Here is a 23,631-nt window from a genome sequence, read left to right as displayed (position 1 = left end):
GTTTTTTGGTTTGTTTTGGGCTGTTTTTTTGGGTTTTTTTTGTTTTTTTTTTTTTTTTTTTTTTGTGGATGTTTTGTGTTTTTTATTTTTTGTGGGTTTTGGGTGGTTTTTTTTGGTTTTTTTTTTTTTTTTTTGTTTTGTTTTTGTTTTTTTTTAGGTTGGGATTGCAGGTATTCGAGATGGTATTTTGTGTTCAGGTTTAGACCTTTATTTTTTTCTTATTAATGTTATAGTATTATAGTAGTGAGTTTTGTAGTATTTTATTAATAGGGTGTAAAATGGTTAACTATTTTTTGTTATATGGCTTTTTAAGGTTAAACTTTAAGCTTTCTACTCTGTGATACTATACACTTCCAACCAACCACACACTCATAATTCTAGTGCTGTCAATTAACTTTGAAAGGTTTGTTTTCCCTACAACCTCAAATCGAACATAACACGTTCTTAAGAATCAAAATTTATTAACACACAAAAAAAAAAAAAAAAAAAAAAAATCTAAAATTCTCAACATCCAAACCTCCAACCTCTCCCTGCCTTTTCCCACCTGAGCAGCAGCTCCTTCCTGCAAGCTCTGCGTGTCTTGGTGGCCCCAGCAGGGACACAGGGGACACAGCCTCGAGTGTCCCCCAGCCCTGGCAGGGCCCCGCTGGGCAGCACTAGGACCTGTGCAATGCTCCTCCCAGAAGATTAGCCAATATTCCCAGGGCAGGGCAGCTCCCCAGACTTTTCTACTCTTTCTTTCCTTTATAAACGTGTTTTTCCTTCTTCCAGCTCATTCCAGACAGCAGAACTTTGGATTTCTCGCAGCTTTTCTTTCCTTTTTTTTTTTTTTTTTTTTTTTCTTTCCCTCTGGTTACTGGCCTGCTGCCAGTGCCTCGCAGGGCCAAAGTTTTATCTGTAGGGATATATTTTTCAAACCAAGCCCAGCTGCAGCACAGACTAAATCCCCGCTCCTGCGGCGAGCTCAACTCGGCGGAGGAAGAGCAGCAAGGAGCGCTGCGTGTGCCTCTCCTGCAGCTATTGCTGTCAGGATGGATTTATGGCTTTAAAAGGAGTGGGGGGGAGGAAGGAAAATTCCCTCCAGGAGCCAGAGCTCGCACCAGAGCCCAGCGAAGCACACGGCGAGCTCCAGGCATGGCAGTGGGATGGCGCTGGGAGCTGCTGGAGCCGGACTATGACTGATCCCGGGCTTTTGGTGTGCCCCCACAGAGCCCGGGCGGTGGATTTAAGGTAGTTTGGCCAGGACCAGGCTCTGCTATGTTGGCCAAGGTGGTGCTTTCCCTTTTTCTGTGGCTGCGGTTTGCTGCGGGACAGGACACACCTGAGCCAGGTGAGTGCCTGGAAAGGCAAAGCGTTCCTCTGGTGCTTTACCCCGCTCCGTGCCTCCTGCTCTCCTCATGAACCCTTTTCAGAATAAAAGCCGAGCCTACGGTGCTGCTTTAGGTGTTCAGAAGTGCTCGTGTACAAGAAACAAACCAACCTGCCCGCGACTGCAGGAAGAAATTGCTTGGAAAGTAACTTTGTCGTGTTTGATCGCAGTGGGGAAGAGGAAATTGTTCCAGAAATTTGCAGAGTTAAGAGTAATCCTGTGGAAACGTCCTCGCTCCTCAGTGCGGGCTGGAGGACGGGCAGTGAGAGAAGTCAAGGCGGTGATTAACAACACCGTGTTCTCCTGCTAATCTCTGTAATTCAATCACTTCAGCCCCGCTGTGTGCTTTCTCCTGGGTACTGCTGGTGGAAAGTGATAATGGGTCAGTCCAGCTCTGGCCTCGGGAAGGGGACGCGCAGGAGATGGAAGTCTCGTCCCGGGACCCGGGGCAGGGCTGATCCCCGCCGTGGGGGCTGCGCTGCTGCAGCTCGGTCTGTCCTGCCCTGTGCTCAGGAAGGGAGCAGGTTCAGTGCCTGCAGGGACGGTCCTGTTTGATTTCAGTGCGCCTGGGAGCTGCAATCCGCTGGGAAACCGCGGGGAGCCTCGTGTGTGCCTAGCCAGGAGCCCTCGGACAGAGCAGCCCCGACTGCTGGGGGCTGACAGCGCTGCTGGGGCACGGAGAGGCCGGGCTGGGCCTCAGAGCCCTCACGGGGAGCTGGGTCTGTCCCTCAGTGTCCCAGGGTGGCTTCTGTCCCTCAGTGTCCCATTGGGGTCTGTCCCTCAGTGTCCCGCTGGGATCTGTCCCTCAGTGTCCCATTGGGGTCTGTCCCTCAGTGTCCTGCTGGGGTCTGTCCCTCAGTGTCCCACTGGGGTCTGTCCCTCACAGGGAGCTGGGTCTGTCCCTCAGTGTCCTGCTGGGATCTGTCCCTCAGTGTCCCATTGGGGTCTGTCCCTCACTGGGAGCTGGGTCTGTCCCTCAGTGTCCCACTGGGGTCTGTCCCTCAGTGTCCTGCTGGGATCTGTCCCTCAGTGTCCCATTGGGGTCTGTCCCTCATGGGGAGCTGGGTCTGTCCCTCAGTGTCCTGCTGGGATCTGTCCCTCAGTGTCCTGCTGGGTTCTGTCCCTCATGGGGAGCTGGGTCTGTCCCTCAGTATCCCCTGGGGTCTGTCCCTCAGTGTCCCGCTGGGATCTGTCCCTCATGGGGAGCTGGGTCTGTCCCTCGGTGTCCCAGGGTGGCTTCTGTCCCTCAGTGTCCCATTGGGGTCTGTCCCTCATATGGAGCTGGGTCTGTCCTTCAGTGTCCCACTGGGGCTCAGAGCCCTCACGGGGAACTGGGTCTGTCCCTCAGTGTCCCAGGGTGGCTTCTGTCCCTCGGTGTCCCATTGGGGTCTGTCCCTTGGTGTCCCAGCTGGGGTCTGTCCCTCAGCGTCCCACTGGGGCTCAGAGCCCTCCCGGAGTGCTGGGGTCTGTCCCTCAGTGTCCCAGCTGGGATTGTGGCTCAGATCCCTCACATGGAGCTGGGTTCTGTCCCTCAGTGTCCCAGCTGGGGCAGGAACAGTGCTCCTGGCATTGTCCCAGCACTCCAAGTCCACCCAGGCAGCAGCAGTTCCCATTGTCCCACCCTCCTGCCACCCCGGGCAGTGTGGCATTTCCCAGCCCAGGCTCTGAACAATGCTCAGGCCTTCAGGGGCTGTGACAAAGCCAGCCATGGCATTCCAGAAGGGTTGTGCCCTGCTCCAGAGGCAGTGTGTGGGCTTGGGATGAGCTGGGCTTGGGATGCGTGTGGGTTTGGGATGAGCTGGGCTTGGGATGCATGTGGGTTTGGGATGAGCTGCGTTTGGGATGTGCTGCGTTTGGGATGAGCTGGGTTTGGGATGAGCTGCCTTTGGCCTCTCTCCCAAGAAGGAATGACCCCTCTGGGCAGGAGATGCCCATCCCAGCCTGGCACAGCTCCTGGCAGGGGCTGGTGCCTTGTCCAGAGGGTTTGTGATGCTGTGCCACAGTCACAGGGACAGGAACATTTTGGGATATTTGTCCAGAACCCCATTTCCTTGGGATTTGGCTGAATATCAGTGACTGTGGCTGCATTCTCAACTGCAGTGGGCAAAGTGAGGAAGCTGCTGGGTGGCCACTCGGGCTTCCACACCTCAGGAATGACTGGATTGTTCTGGACAATGCGTTTTGGATTGTTCTGGACAATGGGTTTTGGATTCCTGCACAAAGTCAAGGCAGACCATGACCAATTCCCCCTTCCCTCTTCGGGTTCAGATTCAGATCTCAGCTGCATCCATGTAAAGTGCAGCCTTTTGATGGTTTGGGCTTGGAAAAATGGAATTCGATTGTCGTTCCCTCGGCTGGCATCAGCAGAAAATGACGGGGGTGTTGCTGTTGTGAGTGAAAAAGGCAGACATGGCCCATCCAAGCACACTTTGTGGGGCACCCTGCCCTCACTGAGCTCTGAAGCACTGCCACAATTCTACAGAAATGTTGCTAAAAACAGCAGAGAGAGTGAAACTCTTGGAAAAATCACAAGATATGGCATCACAGCTCCCCTCCTGCTGCTGGGATTTGCCTGAAGGGCCATTTCTCAGCCTCAACTCTGTGCCATGGATGAGCTGGAACCTCTAAAGGCTTTTAACCCCACAAGTACTTTGTGCTTGCTGGACATCAGCCCTTCATCAGGCAGGTGACCTCCCCATCTCCCATGGGGTCTCTGAAGTGTAAAACCCCTCCTGGCTGGCTTGGGGGGAGAATTCTCTGCCAGGTTGAGGTGGTGCCTTCCTCCTCCTGCCTCTCACTGTGATCCAGAGGGGCCACAGGGAAGCTCAGCCCATGCTCCTCAGTTCCCTCTCATAGCTGGACTTTTTTCCAAGTGGTGAGAGAAGACAAGGGTGGGATGTCAAACTCAGTTAAGCCAGACAGGACATGATCCTTCTTGGCTGTAACTGGGCCCCACGAGCTCCAAGGCTGTGTGAATCAGGCGTGTGGAGCGTGTTCAGCTCCCAGCTGAGAGCGTGGGGAGCTCCGCGAGCGGATGTCTCCTGTCAGCATCGCAGGGAAGCCTGGCCAGCTGTTTTCCTCCTGGAAAAGCCAGCAGGCAACGTTGTGTTCCCATAGTGACATTTTGCTCCCATATCAAGCCCTTGAAAACACTTCTGAGCGCAGTGCATTGACCTGGCATCACGCAGGGGGTGACCACAGGGCCCTGCTGTGTGTCCCTGTCACTCCCCTGGCTCCAGCAGAGCGCAGTGATCAGATCTGCAGCTATCCCTGACAGCTCAGGAGTCAGGGAAATGCTCACAGGTGCTCCTCTCTCTCCAAACCCCCCCTTAAAAGTAAGAAATCCTCATCTGGTGCCTCGCCACGCCGTCTGAAGTGAGGGAAGTGCCTGAAAACAGCAGCTGCTTGCGTAAGCAGGGATTTGCTGGTAACAAACCTCTGCAGCCCCACCTCTGGCACGGATGGCATGTTTGTACTGGATGCAGGACAAGGAGCAGGAGGAAAGATGAGGGAATTGAAAGCCTGGACCTGCAGGGGAGGGTGATTTCAGTGTCTGGTGGCTTTCTGAGCCTTGCCACGCTCCTGATGCAGGGAGAGCCTTTGTCTGGATTTTTTAAATGGATTCTTTCTGCTAAACAGGAGGAATTTGTTTCCATCTCATGCAGAACTGAGTGTTACAGATGGGATGGGGTTTGAATGAAGGAGGAGCCTTCTGCTTGACCCACAGAGGGTCTCTTTCCCTCAAAACACACCCCTGCCCTTTAACTGCTGTCTTGTTAACCCGTTGTTGTTAACCAAGGCAGAACCCTGTGGTGTCAGACTGGGGCTCTCCCTAATTAACACAGCAGTGAGTGATGGGGAAAACCAGCATTTAAGGGATGTGAATGTGATGCCCCACTCCCGTGGTGCCCCAGAGCTGCAGGGTATGGGGCTGTGCCTCCCCAGACCTTTGTTCTTTTGGGGTCTCACACAAAAGGACATGGCTGTGACTCCCCAAACCTTTGTTCTTTTGGGGTCTCACACAAAAGGACACAGCTGTGACTCCCCAGACCTGTGTTCTTTTGGGGTCTCACCCAAAAGGACACGGCTGTGCCTCTCCTTTGTTCTTTTGGGGTTTCACCCAAAAGGACACGGCTGTGACTCCCCAAACCTTTGCTCTTTTGGGGTTTCACACTGGAGTTCACCTGCATGTTCCCCATGCAGGTAGCTCTGGCAGCATTGGGATTTCTGCTCCCTCGGGCGAATTCCCAGCTCCCCTCCCAGTGCTTGTGCACATGATCCCGTTGTTTACTGCTGCAAGAACGTCCTTTGGCCATTGATCCCCGCCCTGCCAGGGCCAGCCGCTTTTCCAGCTGCTTGCTGCAACATGTGGGAATTGAGGGACACTTCTCAAAGCGGTGAGGAGCAGAAGCAAGAACAACCCCATGCTGCCAAGATCTCTCCCATGCGAGAAGTGATCCACACTTCCAAAGAATTTAAAAGGTTCATTAAAACTGTATAAAAAATAGAAGATTGAATAGAGAAAATATTAGGGCACTGGGAGCAGAGGATTTTTCCCACCGTGTGCTCATCCACACAATGCAGGTTTTGCCTTTTAACCTTTTAGCTCCTCACAAAGTTCTGTCCATTGACTCCTTCTTCTCCGTCCGGTGGTGGAGTTGAAATCCTTAAATCTTGATTGGAGGTCAGGTGCTGCTATAGTAACAAGCCAACCCTCCCAAATGTCCCAGGCCACCCATGATGACAACACAAGGGGGGTAGAACATAACTATAAATCTGTAAAACCTCTCTTACCCTATATACATGATACTGCCTTTTAATGGTGAGAGTCAACCATGGCATTACTCATCTATCACACCCATGTCCTGCCAGCCAAACCAGTGTCTTGTGCTCCTTCCAGCAGAGGGGAGAGCTCAGAGCTGTGCTTTGCCTTTGTGCAGCCAGCAGCACCACCCAAAGCCCTGCTGGAAGGCCACTGGCAGCTCTGGGATGCGGTGGCAGGGACCTGTGGGGTCACAGTTCAGCTCTGCTGGGTGGTGTGGTGATTCCTGGACTTCACTTTGGTTTTCTGCTCCAGGGTGCTGTAGGGGAGTGTCTGTGGTTCGGGGTGAGCTGTGCTGGGTCACGCAGAACTGGCTGGGATCCAGCTGGGGTGCAGGTCTGGCACAGAATCAGGGAATCACTGGGGTTGGAGGGATCTTAAATCCCATCCCATTCCACCCCCTGCCATGGCAGGGACACCTTCCACTGTCCCAAACTGCTCCAAGCTCCATCCAGCCTGGCCTTGGACACTTCCAGGGATCCAGGGGCAGCTACAGCTGTTCTGGGCAACCTGTTCCAGGGCCCCACCACCCTCATTTGAGGAATTTCTCATTGGCAATTTCTTCCCAATATCCCATCTAAGCCTCCTCCCTGTCAATCTGAAGCCATCCCCCTCGTCCTGTCACTCCATGCCCTCATGAACAGTCACTCCCAGGTAACTTGAACTTTCTCTATTCCTGAGTGCTCTCCCGTTGTTCCAGGAGATCTCTTGTGCCTTTGCCATCTCAGCCAGCACCTGTCCCCGAATCCTGGGGCTTGGCACAAGACAACCAAGCTTCCCCAGCAGGTGCCTGTGCAGTTTTTGGGTTCACAGCACTCTACTAAGGCTGTTCCTTCTCTCTCCCCTGCCAGGTGCCCAGCCATCCATCTCCAGCGCAGAGGGGGACCTCCTCTTCCTGCTGGACAGCTCTGCCAGCGTCTCCCACTATGAGTTCTCCAAAGTCAAGGAATTCATGTGGGACCTTTTGCACCCTTTCACCTTTGGCCCTAGGGACGTCCAGACCAGCATCATCCACATCAGCACCATGCCCACCATGGAGTTCCCGTTTGACCAGTACCTGACCAGTGGCACGGTGAGAAAAGCCATCAGGGACACGCGGCAGCTGATGGGTGACACCAACACGGGCAAAGCGCTGTCCTATGCCAAGGAAAAGCTCTTTAGTGGGGAGGCTGGGGCCCGGCCAGACGTGCCCAAGGTGCTGGTGTGGGTGACAGATGGCTTCTCCACGGACGACATCTCCGAGCCCATGCAGCTGCTGAAGGACATGGGGGTGACCGTGTTCATCGTCAGCACCGGCCGCGGCAACTTCCTGGAGCTCTCGGCCGCCGCCAGCCAGCCCTCGGACAAGCACCTGCACTTTGTGGACGTGGATGACCTGCCCATCATCACCAAGGAGCTCAGGGATGGCATCCTAGGTAGGCTGGCACTGGGAGGTGGCAGCAGGGCTGAGGGTGGGTGTGTAGCAGCGTGGGGTTTAGATGGTGGGTGATGTTACCTGTTCCCAAAAAAGCATCTCTGTCGCTACTAAGAAAGTGGTATAGACTCACAAGAAGGCTGGTTTGTACAACAACTTTAATATGAAAAACTCTTTTTTTTAACAGACTGTTCTGATATATTTCACCTGATTGGCTAATTAATAAAAACACCTTTCTTATAAACAATCCTTGAGAAGAACAGGTAAACAGAAAGTAAGAAAAACACTGCTTGTAGGTTGTTTATAATAACAAGCTATCTTTGTTTTTCTACAACTCCTTAAACATCTCACCAGTCCACGTTGAGAAAACTTATCTGCTTTTCTCACTCTCTGACCAAGATGTCACATCCACACATCTCCTATGGAAAAGCTGCTTGGGTGGAAAATTTTCCTGTGGAAAATTCAGGCAAAGCAGTTGAGTCCACACGCACCATACTCACCATGGCTAGCTCGGCCAAGAGAGGCAGAAGGGCCTTTTGTATGATCCTGTTCCATCAAAGGTTTATTCCAGCCTGCTGAAGGGAAATCAGGGACAAAAGACCATGTGTTGTCTTTTAAGGTTACACAAGGTTAAGTGTGGGGTGGCACAAAGGGCAGGGCAAAGAGCACTGCCCTACAGGGGAGATGGGCTGGCCACCACAACCAATGAGGGGACAGGGAAAGGACAAACAATGAGAATTTGGGACACAATGGGGAAGGGAACAGGAGTGGTTCGTGGTGTTGTGCAAGATTCCATGGGGAAGTCTTTTCTTTCAGCCTAAGTGGGGAAAACTCTATGGTAAATTCTTCCAAGGCAATGCCCTGGGGATTTCCCTGAGGGGCAAGGATTCAGAGGGTTCCACAGGTGGGTTCGTGTTTGGCTCTGTGGGGTGGGCAGCGGGAGAATCCCCAAATCTCACGCTCATCCTGACCCCAAAGTGCTGCCCTGGAAAATTGTGGGGTTTGCCCACCATGCTGCAGGTCCCAGTATAAACCAAGGCTTCTGGGAGGTCTGGGACAAATATTTGCCCTTGGAATATTTGAGTGAGTGGGACAGATTCCCTTTGGTGAGATGAACTTGTGTTTGTGAGGAGTTCAGCTGGGAATGAGGAACTCGGGCAGCAAAATATCTGAATTCCTTAAAACCCCACAAGCCTTTGAAATGAGTCATGCAGGTCAGACATCTGCACAAGCCAGGCAGAGCACGAAAATGCCCCCACCTGCACAGGCTGTTAACCAAAGGTTTCCCAAAACAGGAATGATTTCACCTCAGCAAGATTGTGGACACAAAGTGCCTGAGCACTCGAGTTGATTTTCGCTCTCAGGGTTATTATTTTCTTTTCCTCTCAAACGTCGTGTGTCTCTGTGCCAGCTGATGGAGGAACACGAACGTGTTGCACACATCCAAAATGGGATGTGTGTCCCTGGCAAGGATTTGGTCGTGTCAGCTCCCTCCAACTCTTATTTAGGATAGATCTGATTCCTTAAATACATCATCAAGGGCTGAGACCTCCAACTCCTGCAGTTGTTCTCTTACAAAATACAATTAAGGATGGTGCCTGCTGTCAGCATTGAGACTATAGGAAAGGAATGTTTTTGTTCCATAAATCCCCTGTTCTAACGTGTTCCACATCTGCCAGATCCATGGCCTGACTTGGCCAGCACAACCTTTGGAAGAACAGCCCAGCCCTGCCTCAGCAGGCCAAGTGTTACCTCTGTGTTCCTTGTGGGGCTCTAGTGGTGGCTGGGAGAGGGAAATGCCACTGGAAACCCAATGCTGCCCGAGCTACCTGCATGGGGAGCACCAGTGTGAAACCCCAGAAGAACAAAGGGGAGTCACAGCCGTGTCCTTTTGGGTGAAACCTCAAAAGAACAAAGGTTTGGGGAGTCACAGCCGTGTCCTTTTGGGTGAAACCCCAAAAGAACAAAGGTTTGGGGAGTCACAGCTGTGTCCTTTTGGGTGAAACCCCAGAAGAATAAAGAGGAGACACAGCCGTGTCCTTTTGTGTGAAACCCCAAAAGAACAAAGGTTTGGGGAGTCACAGCCGTGTCCTTTTGGGTGAAATCCCAAAAGAACACAGTTCTGGGGAGTCACAGCCATGTCCTTTTGGGTGAAACCCCAAAAGAACAAAGGAGAGGCACAGCCGCGTCCTTTTGGGTGAAACCTCAAAAGAACAAAGGTTTGGGGAGTCACAGCTGTATCTTTTTGTGTGAAACCCCAAAAGAACAAAGGTTTGGGGAGTCACAGCTGTGTCCTTTTGGGTGAAACCCCAAAAGAACACAGTTCTGGGGAGTCACAGCCGTGTCCTTTTGGGTGAAACCCCAAAAGAACAAAGGTTTGGGGAGTCACAGCCGTGTCCTTTTGTCTGTACCCTGCAGCTCTGGGGTACCACGAGAGTGGGGCATCACATTCACATCCCTTAAAGGCAGCAGGTTGGCATTGTCACCATTCCAGGTTTTTAGAGCATCCAGGAAAGGCTCTGAGGAGATCAAATCCTGTGATCTTAACTCAGGACAGGCTTTGGAAGGCGAGGGCACTGCCATCTGCCCCTGGGCTTTGCCTCAGCCTCCCAGATGCCTGTGGATTTCTTTGGAATGCTCAGGGAGTTTCTGTGACTTTGCAGACTGCCCACAGATTTTTCTGGAGGTCCTCTCTCCGTTGGAAATCCCAATTTTATTCCTTATTTGACTTCTGCTGTGTGAGGTGGGTTGGGGCTGGCTTTGGTGCCCCAGTAACCCTTTCCACAGAATCCTCTGTGTGTGGCAATTCCTTCCTGTTCCCAATCACAATCATTTAAAAAAAACACCCCCAAGGACTGTGCTCTCCCCCAAACACCCAGTTCTCTCCCATGTGAAAATTGGGCAGCACCAACACTCCTCCTCCTGCCCCAGGCCACCCCACAGACCCCCAGGTATTTTGTTTGAGTGCATCCTGACAAAATAGCATCCCAAAAATTAGAAATCTGCAGCACAGGAGATCATAAAGTCTGCAGAGGTCACAACTGCTGTGCCCTGAGGTCAGCACTCTGTGAATCCAGCAAGCCTAAAACCTCCTGGGCTGGGATTTTGATGCAAGGTGAGATTCCCACACAAATCCAGGGGTTGCAAAGTGCCAGATTTTGGTCACATCACCTGATTTCACCTTAAAAAAAGCCATTTAAATCCACTGCTCCCTACCTGGAGGAGGCAGCCCTCAGCCACCAACCCCTCCTGGGATGGCAGGGACAGGCATCATCTTGGCAGGCAGGAATTAATCACGCCTTTCCAACTCTGGAATGGCCCAGACTGGTTTAATTATCACTTACCTTCATCTCCTGCTACTGTTAAAAAAAAAAAACAAAAAACAGTGGAGGCTTTTGGAGAGGCACAAACAAGCTTTGGCAGGAGCTGCTCTCCTCCTTCCATCTCCTCTCCAGGAATGGGGTGTTTCCTGCCTGCTCCACACATTTTCCAAACCAAGGCTTCCTGCCAAGCTGCTGCTGCCTCAGGTGGGCTGAGGAGCCTCAGTCTCCACAGGGAGACACTCCTGAGATGCGGTGGAGCTGAAATGGCTCCAGAGCTGCTGCTGCTGCTCTGTGAGGGCTGCAGGACAGGGGCTGGGCATGGCTGGGGGTCTCCACTGCCTGTTTTTCCTCGGCCCATGCAGGAATTCTGCAGAATGCAGCTCCCTGCCAGCCTGGCTGGGGCACAGCTGGCTCCTGGCAGACACCTCCGCCCTTCCCAGAGGGAAGGGAAGGTTCCCAGACTGTGCAGGAGCTTAGGCTCCTTCCGTTGGATCTCGGATGTGCCCAAAATGTGGCATTTGGTGCTCTCCTGCTGGGGAAGGACCCTCAGCATTGCAAAACCCAGGCATTCCTCCGAGGTGACATCAGGCCCTGTGCCTGCAGCCACTTGCTCTGTGCTCAGCCCAGTTACGCTGAGGCTGCTGACTCCTTCCAGCCTTTGGCACCAATTCCTGAGCCAGGCTTTGCAGGAGCCTGCGTGCCCAGCAGGCCCTGAGCATCCCCACATCCCACATGTGCTCAGGGCAGTGCATTTCTGACCCAAAACCAGGTCCTGGGGGAGTCCTGCTGCAGGGAAGGTTCTGAGCCTGGAGTGCTCTGATGGTCTCACCTGGCACTGGGTCCAAGCAGGTGAGCACATCTCAGACCCTGCAGGTGCAGAAGTGCTGTCCCCCCTCCCAGAGTCAGAACCTTTCCCCACTCATATCAAAGCAGGGAAATAGACCCAGGAAGGAGAAGTGATTTGTCCCAAATCCCAGCTGCAGCTCTCAGACCCAGGTTAGGACAGGTTCTCCTGCCTGGCTGCATTTCTTACTCTCATCATGAAACCAGCAGCATTCCTGCAAGTCTGATCCTGATCTCTCCAGAGCTCGTGGCTGCAGAGCAGTGTCTAGAGTCACCAAGAGGCAGGAGGTATCACCAGCTGAGTGTCACTAGGCAGGCACTGGCTGGGTCCAGTACAGGATATTAATTATTATTAATTATTATTAATTACTGCTACTTCCCTCTGGGAACAGAGGGGCTGGGAAACACATTGTGTGTTTCTGAGCCCTTTCCTGACCCAGAGCTGGGGCAACTGAGAGGTGTTTGAAAAAATTGTATTTTATTTTCAGTCTCATGTGAAGGATGAGACAATGCAGATGTTATAATTCACGCTGCTCCAATCAGAAGTTATCTATTTCTTAATTATAATACATTGTAAGTGTTTCTTGGCTTATTAGTTTTAGCTACACTATGTTGTAAATGTTTTAAAGCCAATCATCTAAAATTCCCCTCATGGCTCCTCCTCCAGTGCATCTTTCATAGTTCCATCTCTCCAAAGTTCCCAGGCTTATCTGCATGGCCATCCTTTGAAACTTGTTTCTGGCTCCATTTCTCTCTCAGCAATGTCTGTCCTGTTCCATGGCATTTCTAAATCAGCATTTCTTATCTCAAGGTTTGCATACAGATGTGTGAGCCTTCTGTCAGGCTTGGAGAATTCCCTACAAATCCATTTCTCACAATTGTGGGCATTTATTTATTCATTTTCTGTGGTTTATTGCCCTCTTTGTGTGCTGAAGGCTTCTGGGCTCTGGCAACAAGGGGCAGAGCTGTTGGCTGTGGGCTTCCTACCCCTGTCCTTTGATCTGCCCCCTTTATTCACAGTGTCCCTGCCTCCAAGCTCACTTATTTCCATTCCCTGAGCTTTTGGCAGCTTTTTTGGCAGCACTGAGGCCTTTCCTGTGCTCTCTGTTCCTTCGTGGCTTGGCCCCTGGTGTTTGTGGGGCTCACAGAAGGGTGCAGTGCCCCAGGACTCCTGAGTGGGTGGAATGCTGCTGCCTGGGATGGGATGGGAACAGGGAAATGTTCCTGCCTGCCTGGGACAGCCAGGGAACAGCTCAGAGGAAAAACTGAGGCTGTTTTATTTGGTACAGACAAGTTGGCAGGGCTCGGAGCAGCTTGGAGGAGGAGAGCTGATGCTCTCCCGGCTAAAGGACAAGTCTGGGAGTGCAAAGCAACTCTAGCTTGCAGGTTTGGGAGGAATTTTGTGCCTCCCTTCACATCTGTGCAATGGGGAGCTAGTGAGAAACTGCCTAGAGTGCTCTGTGAGTGCTTGAGCATGAGCTGGAAGGTTTTTTTATAAGGATTTAGGGGCACTTCAAGGCTCGGGGTGCTCTTAAAAATCCTTTAAAAACAGAAGAGATCTCCATGTCTCCTTATGCCACTTCCCTGGAGCTAGAAACAAAGCCCCGTGTGTTTGTGCCCCTCTGGAAGCCCAGAGAACAGAAGAATTCTGCCCAAAATGGGCTCAGAAGGCCACGCCTGTCAGAAGGGTCTGGGAGCTGGGGGAGCTGCCCAGCAGCACCAGAGGGATTTGTGCCTGGCATTTGTGCCTGGAGCTCTGTTGCCTTGATTTTTAAAAGTGTTAAGTTTTCTTTTATAGTTCTTTTGAAAGTTTTAAAGTTCTCATAAAACTTCTTTAGCCTTCTGATAATGATTACATCTTTCTACTGGAGTTCTCACATGCTGTTCATGTAAACAATGATTGTTTTGCGTTCTCCTTTGTGGAAGGAGAGAATTGATGGACTGTTGGTTTGACCAGTGTGGTTGGAGAGGTGGCAGTTTCACCCTCCAATCCACTGCCACTTTGAGAATTCTATATATTAGAAGGCCCGAAATAAAATCAACTTTTTTTTCTCTCTTGAACTCATCAAACTTCTGTGTACTCATTTCGTGTCCGGTAGCGACAGAGCTCAAAGGTAGCACGAGCCTCGAGGAGAAGCAGGGGCAGGGAGAGGTGAGGTGGCACAAGAGGGCTCTGAGTGCTGAATGTCACTGAACAAGGGAGCTCTGTGAGCCCTGCAGGGAGTGACCTCAGCTGGGCTGGGTCCAGCTGGCTCAGCAGAGCTGGGCACTCCCCTGTGGAAGCCCAGGGCACCGGGAACATTTCTCTCTCTGCTCTGGGGTGTCCTGACCCCCAGGGGAGCACTGACTCTGACCCTCATTCATGGAGAAAGCTTCCAAAGCCTCAAGGTAAACCAGAAACCACAAAAGTGTGAAATAGATTGTGGAGATTGTAGTCAGTAGTGTAGTGTGTCACATGGGTGAGAAATTTAGGTTTTAGGATTTTTAGGATGTTATAGATGGGTTCAAGATGGAGGATATAGGGTGTTGAGTTCCCTTCTTCTTACTTCTTTTTCCTCTTTCTTCTTGGGTTTAGGTGGCATCTTGTAATTGGGTAGAAAAATCCACATTGCAGTTCTTTAGGGGTCAGTTATTGGGTTGGAAAGGAAAATAATTTAGGTGTCACTTCTCAATTGGGTAGCTCAATTTTTGATTAGACTTAAAAGTCCTTGAAACAATAGATTGTTGGCCATTTTTGTGCTGCTTTTCCTGCACGCAGAGTCAGGTGCAGACGGCGTGCTGAAGTTTTGATAAGATAACAATAAACAGAAGCTGAAGACCGAAAAAGTCCAGTGCATCTCTGGTTCCTGACACAGAACTGCTCCAGGAGGGTCTCCCCTGCCAGGGGAGCCCCCAGGGAGTTGCCCAACTCGGGGCCCGCAAACTCACACTCCCGGGTTGCTGCCCTTTCTCCCTGGGCACCGGGCACTGGCACAGAGCAGGGAGAAATGGAGCTCTTCTGTACAGGAGTTCAGTGGTTTGGTTTCACTGATTTCCTCAGGGAAAGGCATTTGTAGAGAATTCATCCTCTACACTTGGTTAGAGAGCTAGACCAGATCGCTAGGCTACGTGCTTTAGGGAAATAGAACAATGAAAGATACGGGGTAATCAGACTCACAAAAGGTAATTTTGGATAATTGGCTTGAAGATATTTACAGCATAGTGTTACAAAAGCTGATAGGCCAAGAAACACTTATAATGTGTTATAATTAAGAAATAGTTGGCTTCTGATTGTGATAATGTAAATTATAACATCTGTATTGTCTCACCCTTCACATAAAACTAAAATATAACTTTTAAAAAATGTAAAATGTAAACACGTAAATAAAATATACAAAATGTAAATGTATAAAATAAAAAAATAAAAATATAAAAAATATAAAAATATAAAATATATAAAAATATATATAAAAATATAATATATTAAAGTATAAATAGAAAAATATTTAAATAAAAAGAAATAATATATAATAAAAGAAATATTAAATATAAAATATTATTTAAAATATAAATATATAAAATAAAATAGAAATTATATTAAATATAAGTATATAGAATATAAAAATATAAATATAGAACATACAAATATATATAAAATATAAATATACAAAATGTAAATATATAAAATATAAATGTACAAAATATAAATATATAAAATATAAAAATAAAATTTTAAATATATAAAATATAAAAATATAAATATAAAAATATCAATATAAAAATATAAATAAACCCCTAAGAAATAAAATAAAAGCTTTTAAAACACCTCTCAGTTACCCCATCTCTGAGTCAAAAAAGAAGCTTAATCCAACACCACACCTCGGTGACTTCAGGGGTGCTGCCAGCTGCATCTCGGACCCAGAAGGGCTGGGACTGCAGCTGCTCCGTGCTCTGGGGGTTGATGTCAGCAGTGATTTCTGTCCCCTTGTCCCTCTTCCAGATGTCATCCAAGCCAACCGGCTCCACGCCACAGACGTCACCTCCAGCAGCTTCCGCCTGGTGTGGCCCAAGCTCCTCTCCCAGGAAACTGGCTACTACAGCCTGGAGTATGGCCCAAGAGCTGCTCCAGCACGGAGGAGCACACAGCAGGTGTCCGGGGCTCACAGCAGCCTCGTGCTCAGCGGCCTCGCACCAGAAACCACCTACGAGGTGGCTCTGATCCCTGAATCCAACGTGCACTACTTCCCCCCCCAGACCACCAGGGTCACGACACTGGCAGGTAAAATGGGCACGGCTCGGGCACAGCCCCTCCCTGGGGACAAGGAGATGATCCCTGTCTCCCACCTGGGGCTGCAGGTGGAGATAGAGGATGCTGGAATGACCTAAGGGAAATCTCTGTTAGAGGGGGAAGAACTCGGAGCAGGATCAGCCTCTCTGTGCAGAAAATAACTCAGATTTATGCTGGGGAGCAGCCTGCAAAAAGGGGGCAAACTGAAAACCTGGGCTGGGGTGGCAAAGTCAAGGTGGACTTGTACACAGTATTAATTTTCTGCATGCAAGAACAGTTCTGGCTGAAAGGTCGAGAAACCCTTTTCTTTGGGCTGAGCTGTGTGATGAATATCAACATCTGCTTGCTGGGTTGATTTTAATTCCAGCGGGTTGATTTTAATTCCTTGCTGGGTTGATTTTAATTCCACACCCTTGAAACCCAATATGATGCAGGTCATTAATGCTCATTAAATCCTCATTCACATCTCTCTTCATTGCTTCCAGAGGAAATCAGCCCAGTTCAGGTTCTCATCTCGGAGTCTGGGCCTCGCAGCTTCCACGTCAGCTGGGCTCCTGTGCTGGACAGCGTGGCCAGCTACCAGGTCCTTTATGGGCCACTCCCAGGGAACTCAGTCAAGGTGCTGCAGGTGGATGGGAGGCACAACAGCACCGTGGTGGAGCACCTGGCACCCAACACCACCTACCTGGTGACAGTGACTGCAATCTATAGATCTGGCAAGGAGAAATCCCTGTCAGCCAAGGCCTGCACCCAGGAAGGTGAGCAAGGGCAAGGGGCAGCCTAGAGGGTCCCTAGAGGGTCACCTGCCTCGGGGTGAAGCCAGAGGACTCAGAATCCAGTCCCTGGGGTGGGAAAGCTGCATGAGCAGCTCTGGATGTGTAGCAGATGTGTCAGGGCTGGAAGAGAGTCACACACACAGTGCCCGCTGTTAATGGGACGTGGCCGAGCTGCTGGCACCCCTGCAGATCCAAGAATGTCCCTAAAGAAGAAAGGAAGGTGCCTTTCCCTCCCTCCTGACTCCTCTGTGCCTGTTCCTTGGGGTGATTTGGCATCACAAGGGTAGGAGTTGATGAAGTTAAGAAGTTAATGAGCAGAAACTTGTGCTCTGTGAAGAAGTACCTGTGAGGATATTGCAGGAGGCAAAGTCTGGCTCTTATCAGGACTCAGGAGTGAGGAGGAGCTCAGGGGATGACAGAGCTGAGGGTGTGGGAGGTGACTGCCAGTGAAATAAAGACTTTTATGCTGGTACCAGGGCAAAGTTAAGGACTAATTAGTGTGAGCTCAGAATTCACAGAATCCTCAGGTTGGAAGAGACCTTCAAGACCATCGAGTCCAACCCAGCCCCAACACCTCAACTCAACCCTGGCACCCAGTGCCACATCCAGGCTTTGTTAAACACACCCAGGGATGGTGACTCCACCACCTCCCCGGGCAGGGAGAACTTTATCACCCTTTCCATAAAAAACTTTATCACCCTTTCCATAAAAAAAAACATTTCCCCACATCCAACCTGTATTTCCCTTGGTGCAGCTCGAGGCTGTGTCCTCTCAGCTCCTTCCGCCGGGAGATGCAGAGTGATTTTACCTCTCCCCCCAAGGCCAGGCTGGGTTTCCAGCATCCCCCTGGGGGAGCAGGGATCACTCTGGAACGATGCCCCGCACTAACACGGATCTTCCCCCGGCAGAAGGCTCCAGGGTGAGGCACCTCCGCTTCGAGGACGTGGGTCCCAACAGCGTGAGAGCCTCCTGGGACTCTGCCGAGGGCGCCGTGCTGGGTTACCGGGTGCGCTGCCGGCGGCAGAGCGGCCGCTCCTCCGTGCTCAGCGTGTCCCCGCAGGTGGGTGGAGAAACGACCAGGTGACATCGCCTTTTGCAATGTTTGCCTGCATTGAAACGCATTAAAATTAAAATGCAGGCAAATCTCGGGTAATTTGTGGGGAGGGAGAGCCTGCATGTTATAGATACATATTATAATATTGGCTTTTTGCAAATATTAAAATGGATTTTATATCCATTTAAAGTGTTAAAGTAGTGTTAAAGTAACTTTGTTATGAAGATATAGTTTTTATTTCTGTTGTTAATTAAGCTTAGTGAAATAGCTGACATAAGTATATGTTATAGATATACTGATATATGCTGATATATGTTATAGATACATATTATAATATTGGCTTTTTGCAAATGTTAAAATGGATTTTATAGGTGGAGTGTTAAAGTTATATACATGTAGACATATATATATAGTTATATATATGAAGATATAGAGTTATATATATAAAGTTATAAAGATACAGAGTTACATATATAAATAAAGATAGATATATTATAAAGATATATATAAGACTTTGTTATAAAGATATCGTTTTTATTTCTGTTGTTAATTAAGCTTAGTGAAATAGCTGATATCAGTATGGTTGTGTTAAAATGCCTGCTGGGATGGGATAACATCTAATAAACGTATGATGAGGGCCCTGCTATTGATATTCCAATTATCAGCACTCACTGTCTGAAGGCAGTGTGGAGCAAGGCCCAAAAACTGGAGGAGATAAGAACGGACTAAAACCACAGCCAAGGAATATGGATGCTCCAAAAAGGTGGAACTGAGGAGGAGCCAAGTTAAACAGTTTTCAGAACATGTAAACTACTTTGGGGAAAAGTTTACTATGCATAAGGGTCTATGAATATGCAACAGGCTGATGTAATTAAAAGGTATTTAAGGGGTGTCCCTAAAGATAACAGTGTGCTCTTGGCTGAGCCAATAACCTTTGCTCTATGGTCCTTGTCTCCTGTTGTCCTTTATTAAACATTTTACATTTTTCTCTATGGTCCTTGTCTCCTGTTGTCCTTTATTAAACCTTTTACATTTTCACAGGAGAGTGATAACACTGTCTGTACACACCGGGCTGTTCTTTGCCTGTTGGCCAGGAACACCCCAGCGCTGGAATTTTTTTCTCTCTTACTTTATCCTTCATTAAACTTTTACCAAAATTCTTTATTTTCTCCCTCATTTTACAGGTGCACAGTGTGCTGCTCAACGACCTGCCCTCGGGCACCAGGGGCAAGGTGTGTGTGCAGCCTGTGTACAGCAGCCAGCCTGGCAAGAGGCTCTGCCGCACCGTGCACAGGCAGCCAGGTGAGCTGAGGACATCCTTGTGGAGCTATGAGTGGGTTTTGGGTCTTCAAAGAGACAGGAGCTCGTTGTTGGTTGTTGTAAAGTTGTTTATTGCATGAATACATCAGCCTTGAAGGCAAAGAGTTCATGCTAAAAGTCCGTGCTAAAAGCTTTTGGAATTGATGCCTTATGAAGGCTGCCCTAGGAGAGAGGCTAGACAGAGTTACAGAATAAATCAGGGATTTATTAAAGATCTCCTCATGGATCCACCTTGGGCAGCACAAGAGCCCAGCCAGGGCTGCACCCAAGGTGAACCCAAATGGTCCCAAAAAATGGATGATTGGTCACAAAATGATCAGTTCTGCTCCATTTGCATCTTGGAGTTCATTGTCCCATTCCAGCTCCAGCCCATGCAGTCCCATCCTGCTTGTTTTCCTCTCTCCAGCCCACGTTGTTTGTGCTCTTGGGCCTGAGGTTTGGATCATTTGTCCTTGGTGCCCAGCTGGAGAAGGAATTGTTTTGTCTCCCTGCTCTGTGCAGAGAGCTCGGCATCCCCTGATGTGAAGCTCAGACCCACACACTAAAGCAGCACAGAATGTGAAAAATAGAAAAGCCCAAACCTGAGACATCAGCACAGAGTCCCAATGTTCCAAGGAGAAGCAGCAGAAGCAGCAGCTAGCAGAAGCTACTACCACTTCTTTTGCTCCCCAGTACAGGGGGATTTTATTCATAAATCATCCAATCAGCTAAAACCACGATTCTAAAGAATTTTTCCTACACCTGTCTGAGCTTAATTCCATCGTGGGAAAGTAGTTGTCAGTTCTTACACAAAATCTACAAATATAGTTCTAGCTGTTCACATAAATAGTTCTATCTGTTGTATCTAGAAATGTAAGCAACGTTCTGCTATGTTTTCATTATGTCTGGAGCTAAGTTAATTTTGTGAAAAGTAACACTATTGAACTTTAAGCTGAGCTTTAGGGCTTTTACTAGCTAACACAGTCTCTCAAGGCACTTAAGATATATTTCTACTTACTTAAAACTTACACTCCGACTGTGTGGCTTAATATATTTCAGTTTTTCTAAAGGTTCCGATTCAAATCTTGCATTCCTTTCTCTCTCTGAGGGGTTTCTGTTACATGCATTGCAAAATCACAGAGGAGCCCCTCGGGGCTGGGATATTCTGTGCTCATCATCGCCCTTGTTTCACCACAGGGATTGACCAAAATTGGGCTCTTTCCCCCGTTTTTAGGAGTAAGACTCCTCCTAGTGGAGTTTATTGCAGGCAGGAGGAAGAAGAGTACAGTGGTGACAGTCCTGGAGCTGCTTTGGGAAAACAAGGGTGGGAACATTGCTAGAAGTGCTCTTTAAAAGTCTTTTGAAGCCTTGGTTACCCTTCACTTTCCAACGTGGCAGGGGACAGGTAACAATTAAAGCCATTTATAAAGACACAACTCTTCTTTCTTCCTTCTGCTGCCCAGAAACCACTTTCTGTCACCGGCATTGAAAGATCCCTGACAGGGTGGAGTAAAACTAAACAGAAGCTACTAAAGAGAAGCCCCTTTTTCCCATCTAGGGGCTGCAGTGAGAGCAAAAATATGGGAGTAAAGCACATGAGACTCTATTTTCTTCATGGTGGAAAAAGCTTTTTCTTATTATTCTTATTATTCATATTATTCTTATTATTCTTATTATTCTTATTATTCTTATTATTCTTATTATTCTTATTATTCTTATTATTCAGTTTTCCAGACCTCCTGTGGGACTCCAATTGGTTAGTAGTTTTCTTGCCAATTACATTATTGATTAGTAAAAGTTGTCATGCTGTATGGATTGGTCACTCACTCAAACTCTCAGTGTCTACATGCTGGGAAGGTTGTTGATGAAAAATGTTTTTCATTTTTCTATCTAATAGTGTAAAAACAGTTTTTACAGGTGCTAAGTTGGTTTTGACCCAGGAATAGATTGTTTTGTTAATGAAATGCTCACACCAGGATTGATTTCACATGGGAACTTACAAGATGCTGGCTTGGCTTAGAAGAAATGACAGGCTAGCCAGAGAAGGCCTGATTTTATGAGGCTTTTCTCTATAATTGTTCTACCTTACAGCAACGTAAAAATGCCCCCGGGGGTGAGAGCTGTGGCTCAGATGTGGAGAATGGGTGGCTAAAGCTGACATTTCTATTCCTTGTGTCCTTCCAGCTACAGAGGCCCAAGGATACAGGCACAGAGAGCATGACAGACTGCAGTGAGCTGACTCCCAGCAGAGCAAAGGTCTTGAATGGACAAGGATTTGGACAAAAAAGAGGAGTCAGGGGAGTAACAACCTCATCTCCCAGCCTGTGCTGTCCCTTGAGGTGTCCTGCTTGTCCAGCCTGTCCCCAGCCAAGCTCTCCCAGGGTTTAAAGGCTTGGCCTGGCTGGATGGAACAACCAAAGTGACTAAAAGATGCCAAATCTGTCCCCATTTCATGTAAACACAAGTAACAAACAGAAGGCCAAGTGGTGGATCCTCACTGTTGCTTGCTTGCTGCCTGTTCTCTATCTACTCAAGGTCGATCCAGATTTATTTTTTTTTTTGCAGCTTATGAGCACATTCAGGACTTGGCTGTTCATCTGAGAGAAAGATTCCACGTGGCCAAATCCATTCCTGCTGCCAACAGCCAGGGAACCTGGAGGGTGAGAGAGCAGGAACCCCAAAATCCTGGGAATGTGCTTCCCCAGCAGGACCCTCCAGGGCTCTCAGCTGAGCTCCAGGAGGAGCTGAGAGTCCAGAAAAGCCAGACAGGACCATCTAAAGCACTTCTTTTTGTTTCTGTGGTCCTGCCTGGATCATTGCTCTGGCATTCCTGCAACCCCTTTGCACCAAATGGGAGCGCTGCTGTCCTCATGGAGATTAATTAGCCTGTTCTGTGGCTAATTACAGGCAATAAGTCTCCAGCACTATCATTCCTCTGCACTCTGAACACGCACAGCGCATCTCTGGTGTCTTGTCTTGGGCTTCCACCCAGTGCTAAGCTTGAGCTACACTTAAAAATCAGGTTTTTTAAGGGAGAAAAGTAAATCTGATTATTTCCCTTTGCCCCAAGCTTGAACTCACTGTCTCCAAGCCAATCTGGAAAGGGGAGCTGGGAAAAAGAAAGACAAATTAATTATAAATACCTAGTGACCAAGCAAATGGTTTCAAAGTTCAGGGCTTAGGGCTGTAAAGAAATGTAGATATTTCTCTGCTAAACCCCAGCATCAGTGGGAACACCCTCCCTCAGTAACTCTTGCTCTATTTTAAATTTATTGCTTATTTGTCCTACATGTGGAACTGGGTTTTGAAGCAGTGCTGCTTGTTGGAGAGCCCCGTGCAACCTCACAAACCCTTCTTGAAACAGCTCCTTTTGGGGCTGAGAGGAACTTTTATCCCCGACTTTGTCTCCTGAGAGCTGAATCCTTCATCTCCACCTTTCTGGAGCATTTTTCCTTGGGCTGCCTTGTTCAGGAGAGAGGGAGAGAAGGGAGGTGAGTCATTCATTAACTCCATAGAGAGATTTTCACATGATTTGTGTCCTCCTTTGGAATGTGCATTTGTGACTGATTAATCTCAGTGCTGAAGGGATCACAAAGCCCCTGGAACTGCTCATGCAATGAGATGATTTTGTTTCTTCTTGCTGTAGGACAGAAATTAAGTTTGCACAACTGCCTGCATAGTTTATTAATGCATTAATTTTCATCCCCCCAGTTGTAACACACCCTTTTGAAGACAATTAAATATAAATACAAGAGCTACTGAATGGTTCCTTTGTGTTTGGTGGCAGATTTGTGGGTTTTTTTGTTTTTTTTTTTTTTTGAGGAACTGTGGGTTTTGTTCCAAGGATTGAAAAGCTGGCATTCATAGAATCATAAAAGTTAGGGAAAGCTTCTGAGATCACCCTGTTAAATCATAATTTTAAATGAAGTGTGTTATAAACGCCAATCACTTGGTTTTTAAAATTTTAAAAGTTTAATAATAATAAAATGGTTATAAAAATAGTAATACAATTAGAGTAATGAAAATTTAGAGTTAGGACAATTACAAGACAATAAAAAGCAAAGAATTACGGACGTCCGGATGCTCTCGGGCACTTAAGCCCGATAAGCATGCCTTGTGAACAAAGGAATAACCTTTAAAAGCAACAGCCTGTTGCATATTCATACACTTCATACATGATGCATAAATTCCTTGCAAATTAAGAACTTTTCTGGTTTTTGTCAACTTCTTCCCCTTAATCCTGGTGGTTCCATAAAGACGGAGAGAAGGTGGAAGAATGTTTGTCTTTTCCGATAAGGAGGCAGTAATTCTTTATGGGCCCCCATCATTGTCATCTCTGTATGAAGAGTTTCTTCATTATCTCATCTCTTGCTTGAGCTAGTAAAAAAAAAACCCCACATACATAGGTTCTATTTTAACTACAAAACTACATATACCATACTATTAAAATGTTAATACAGCACT

General features: G+C 48.3%; 1 protein-coding gene across 2 annotated transcripts; it reads left to right on the top strand.

Moving 5' to 3' along the window:
- Positions 1–1,116: 1,116 nt before the first annotated feature.
- Positions 1,117–22,785, top strand: VWA1 (von Willebrand factor A domain containing 1). 2 transcript variants are annotated; one of them, XM_068171725.1, is made up of 7 exons: positions 1,117–1,330; positions 7,043–7,606; positions 15,751–16,029; positions 16,524–16,796; positions 17,723–17,874; positions 19,053–19,170; positions 21,352–22,785. In XM_068171725.1, the coding sequence occupies exons 1-7, from the start codon at positions 1,258–1,260 to the stop codon at positions 21,399–21,401; spliced, it is 1,509 nt and encodes a 502-aa protein (XP_068027826.1). In that variant the 5' UTR covers positions 1,117–1,257; the 3' UTR covers positions 21,402–22,785. The 2 variants fall into 2 exon arrangements, with proteins under 2 accessions (XP_068027826.1, XP_068027827.1); XM_068171726.1 differs by lacking the exon at positions 17,723–17,874.
- Positions 22,786–23,631: the final 846 nt, after the last annotated feature.

The sequence above is a fragment of the Anomalospiza imberbis genome, chromosome 23 (genome assembly GCF_031753505.1).
Source record: "Anomalospiza imberbis isolate Cuckoo-Finch-1a 21T00152 chromosome 23, ASM3175350v1, whole genome shotgun sequence".
In the NCBI taxonomy this organism is placed as follows: Eukaryota; Metazoa; Chordata; class Aves; order Passeriformes; family Viduidae; genus Anomalospiza; species Anomalospiza imberbis.
Note: the sequence above shows the minus strand (reverse complement) of the source record. Positions and strands in the feature narration are given on the sequence as shown.

Bases quoted from the DNA above. Each gene is read 5' to 3' on its own strand.
- VWA1 (XM_068171725.1), top strand. From the start codon at position 1,258: ATGTTGGCCAAGGTGGTGCTTTCCCTTTTTCTGTGGCTGCGGTTTGCT. The intron at 1,331-7,042 runs GTGAGTGCCTGG...CTCCCCTGCCAG, and splicing joins ACAGGACACACCTGAGCCAG to GTGCCCAGCCATCCATCTCC. The intron at 17,875-19,052 runs GTGGGTGGAGAA...CTCATTTTACAG, and splicing joins TGCTCAGCGTGTCCCCGCAG to GTGCACAGTGTGCTGCTCAA.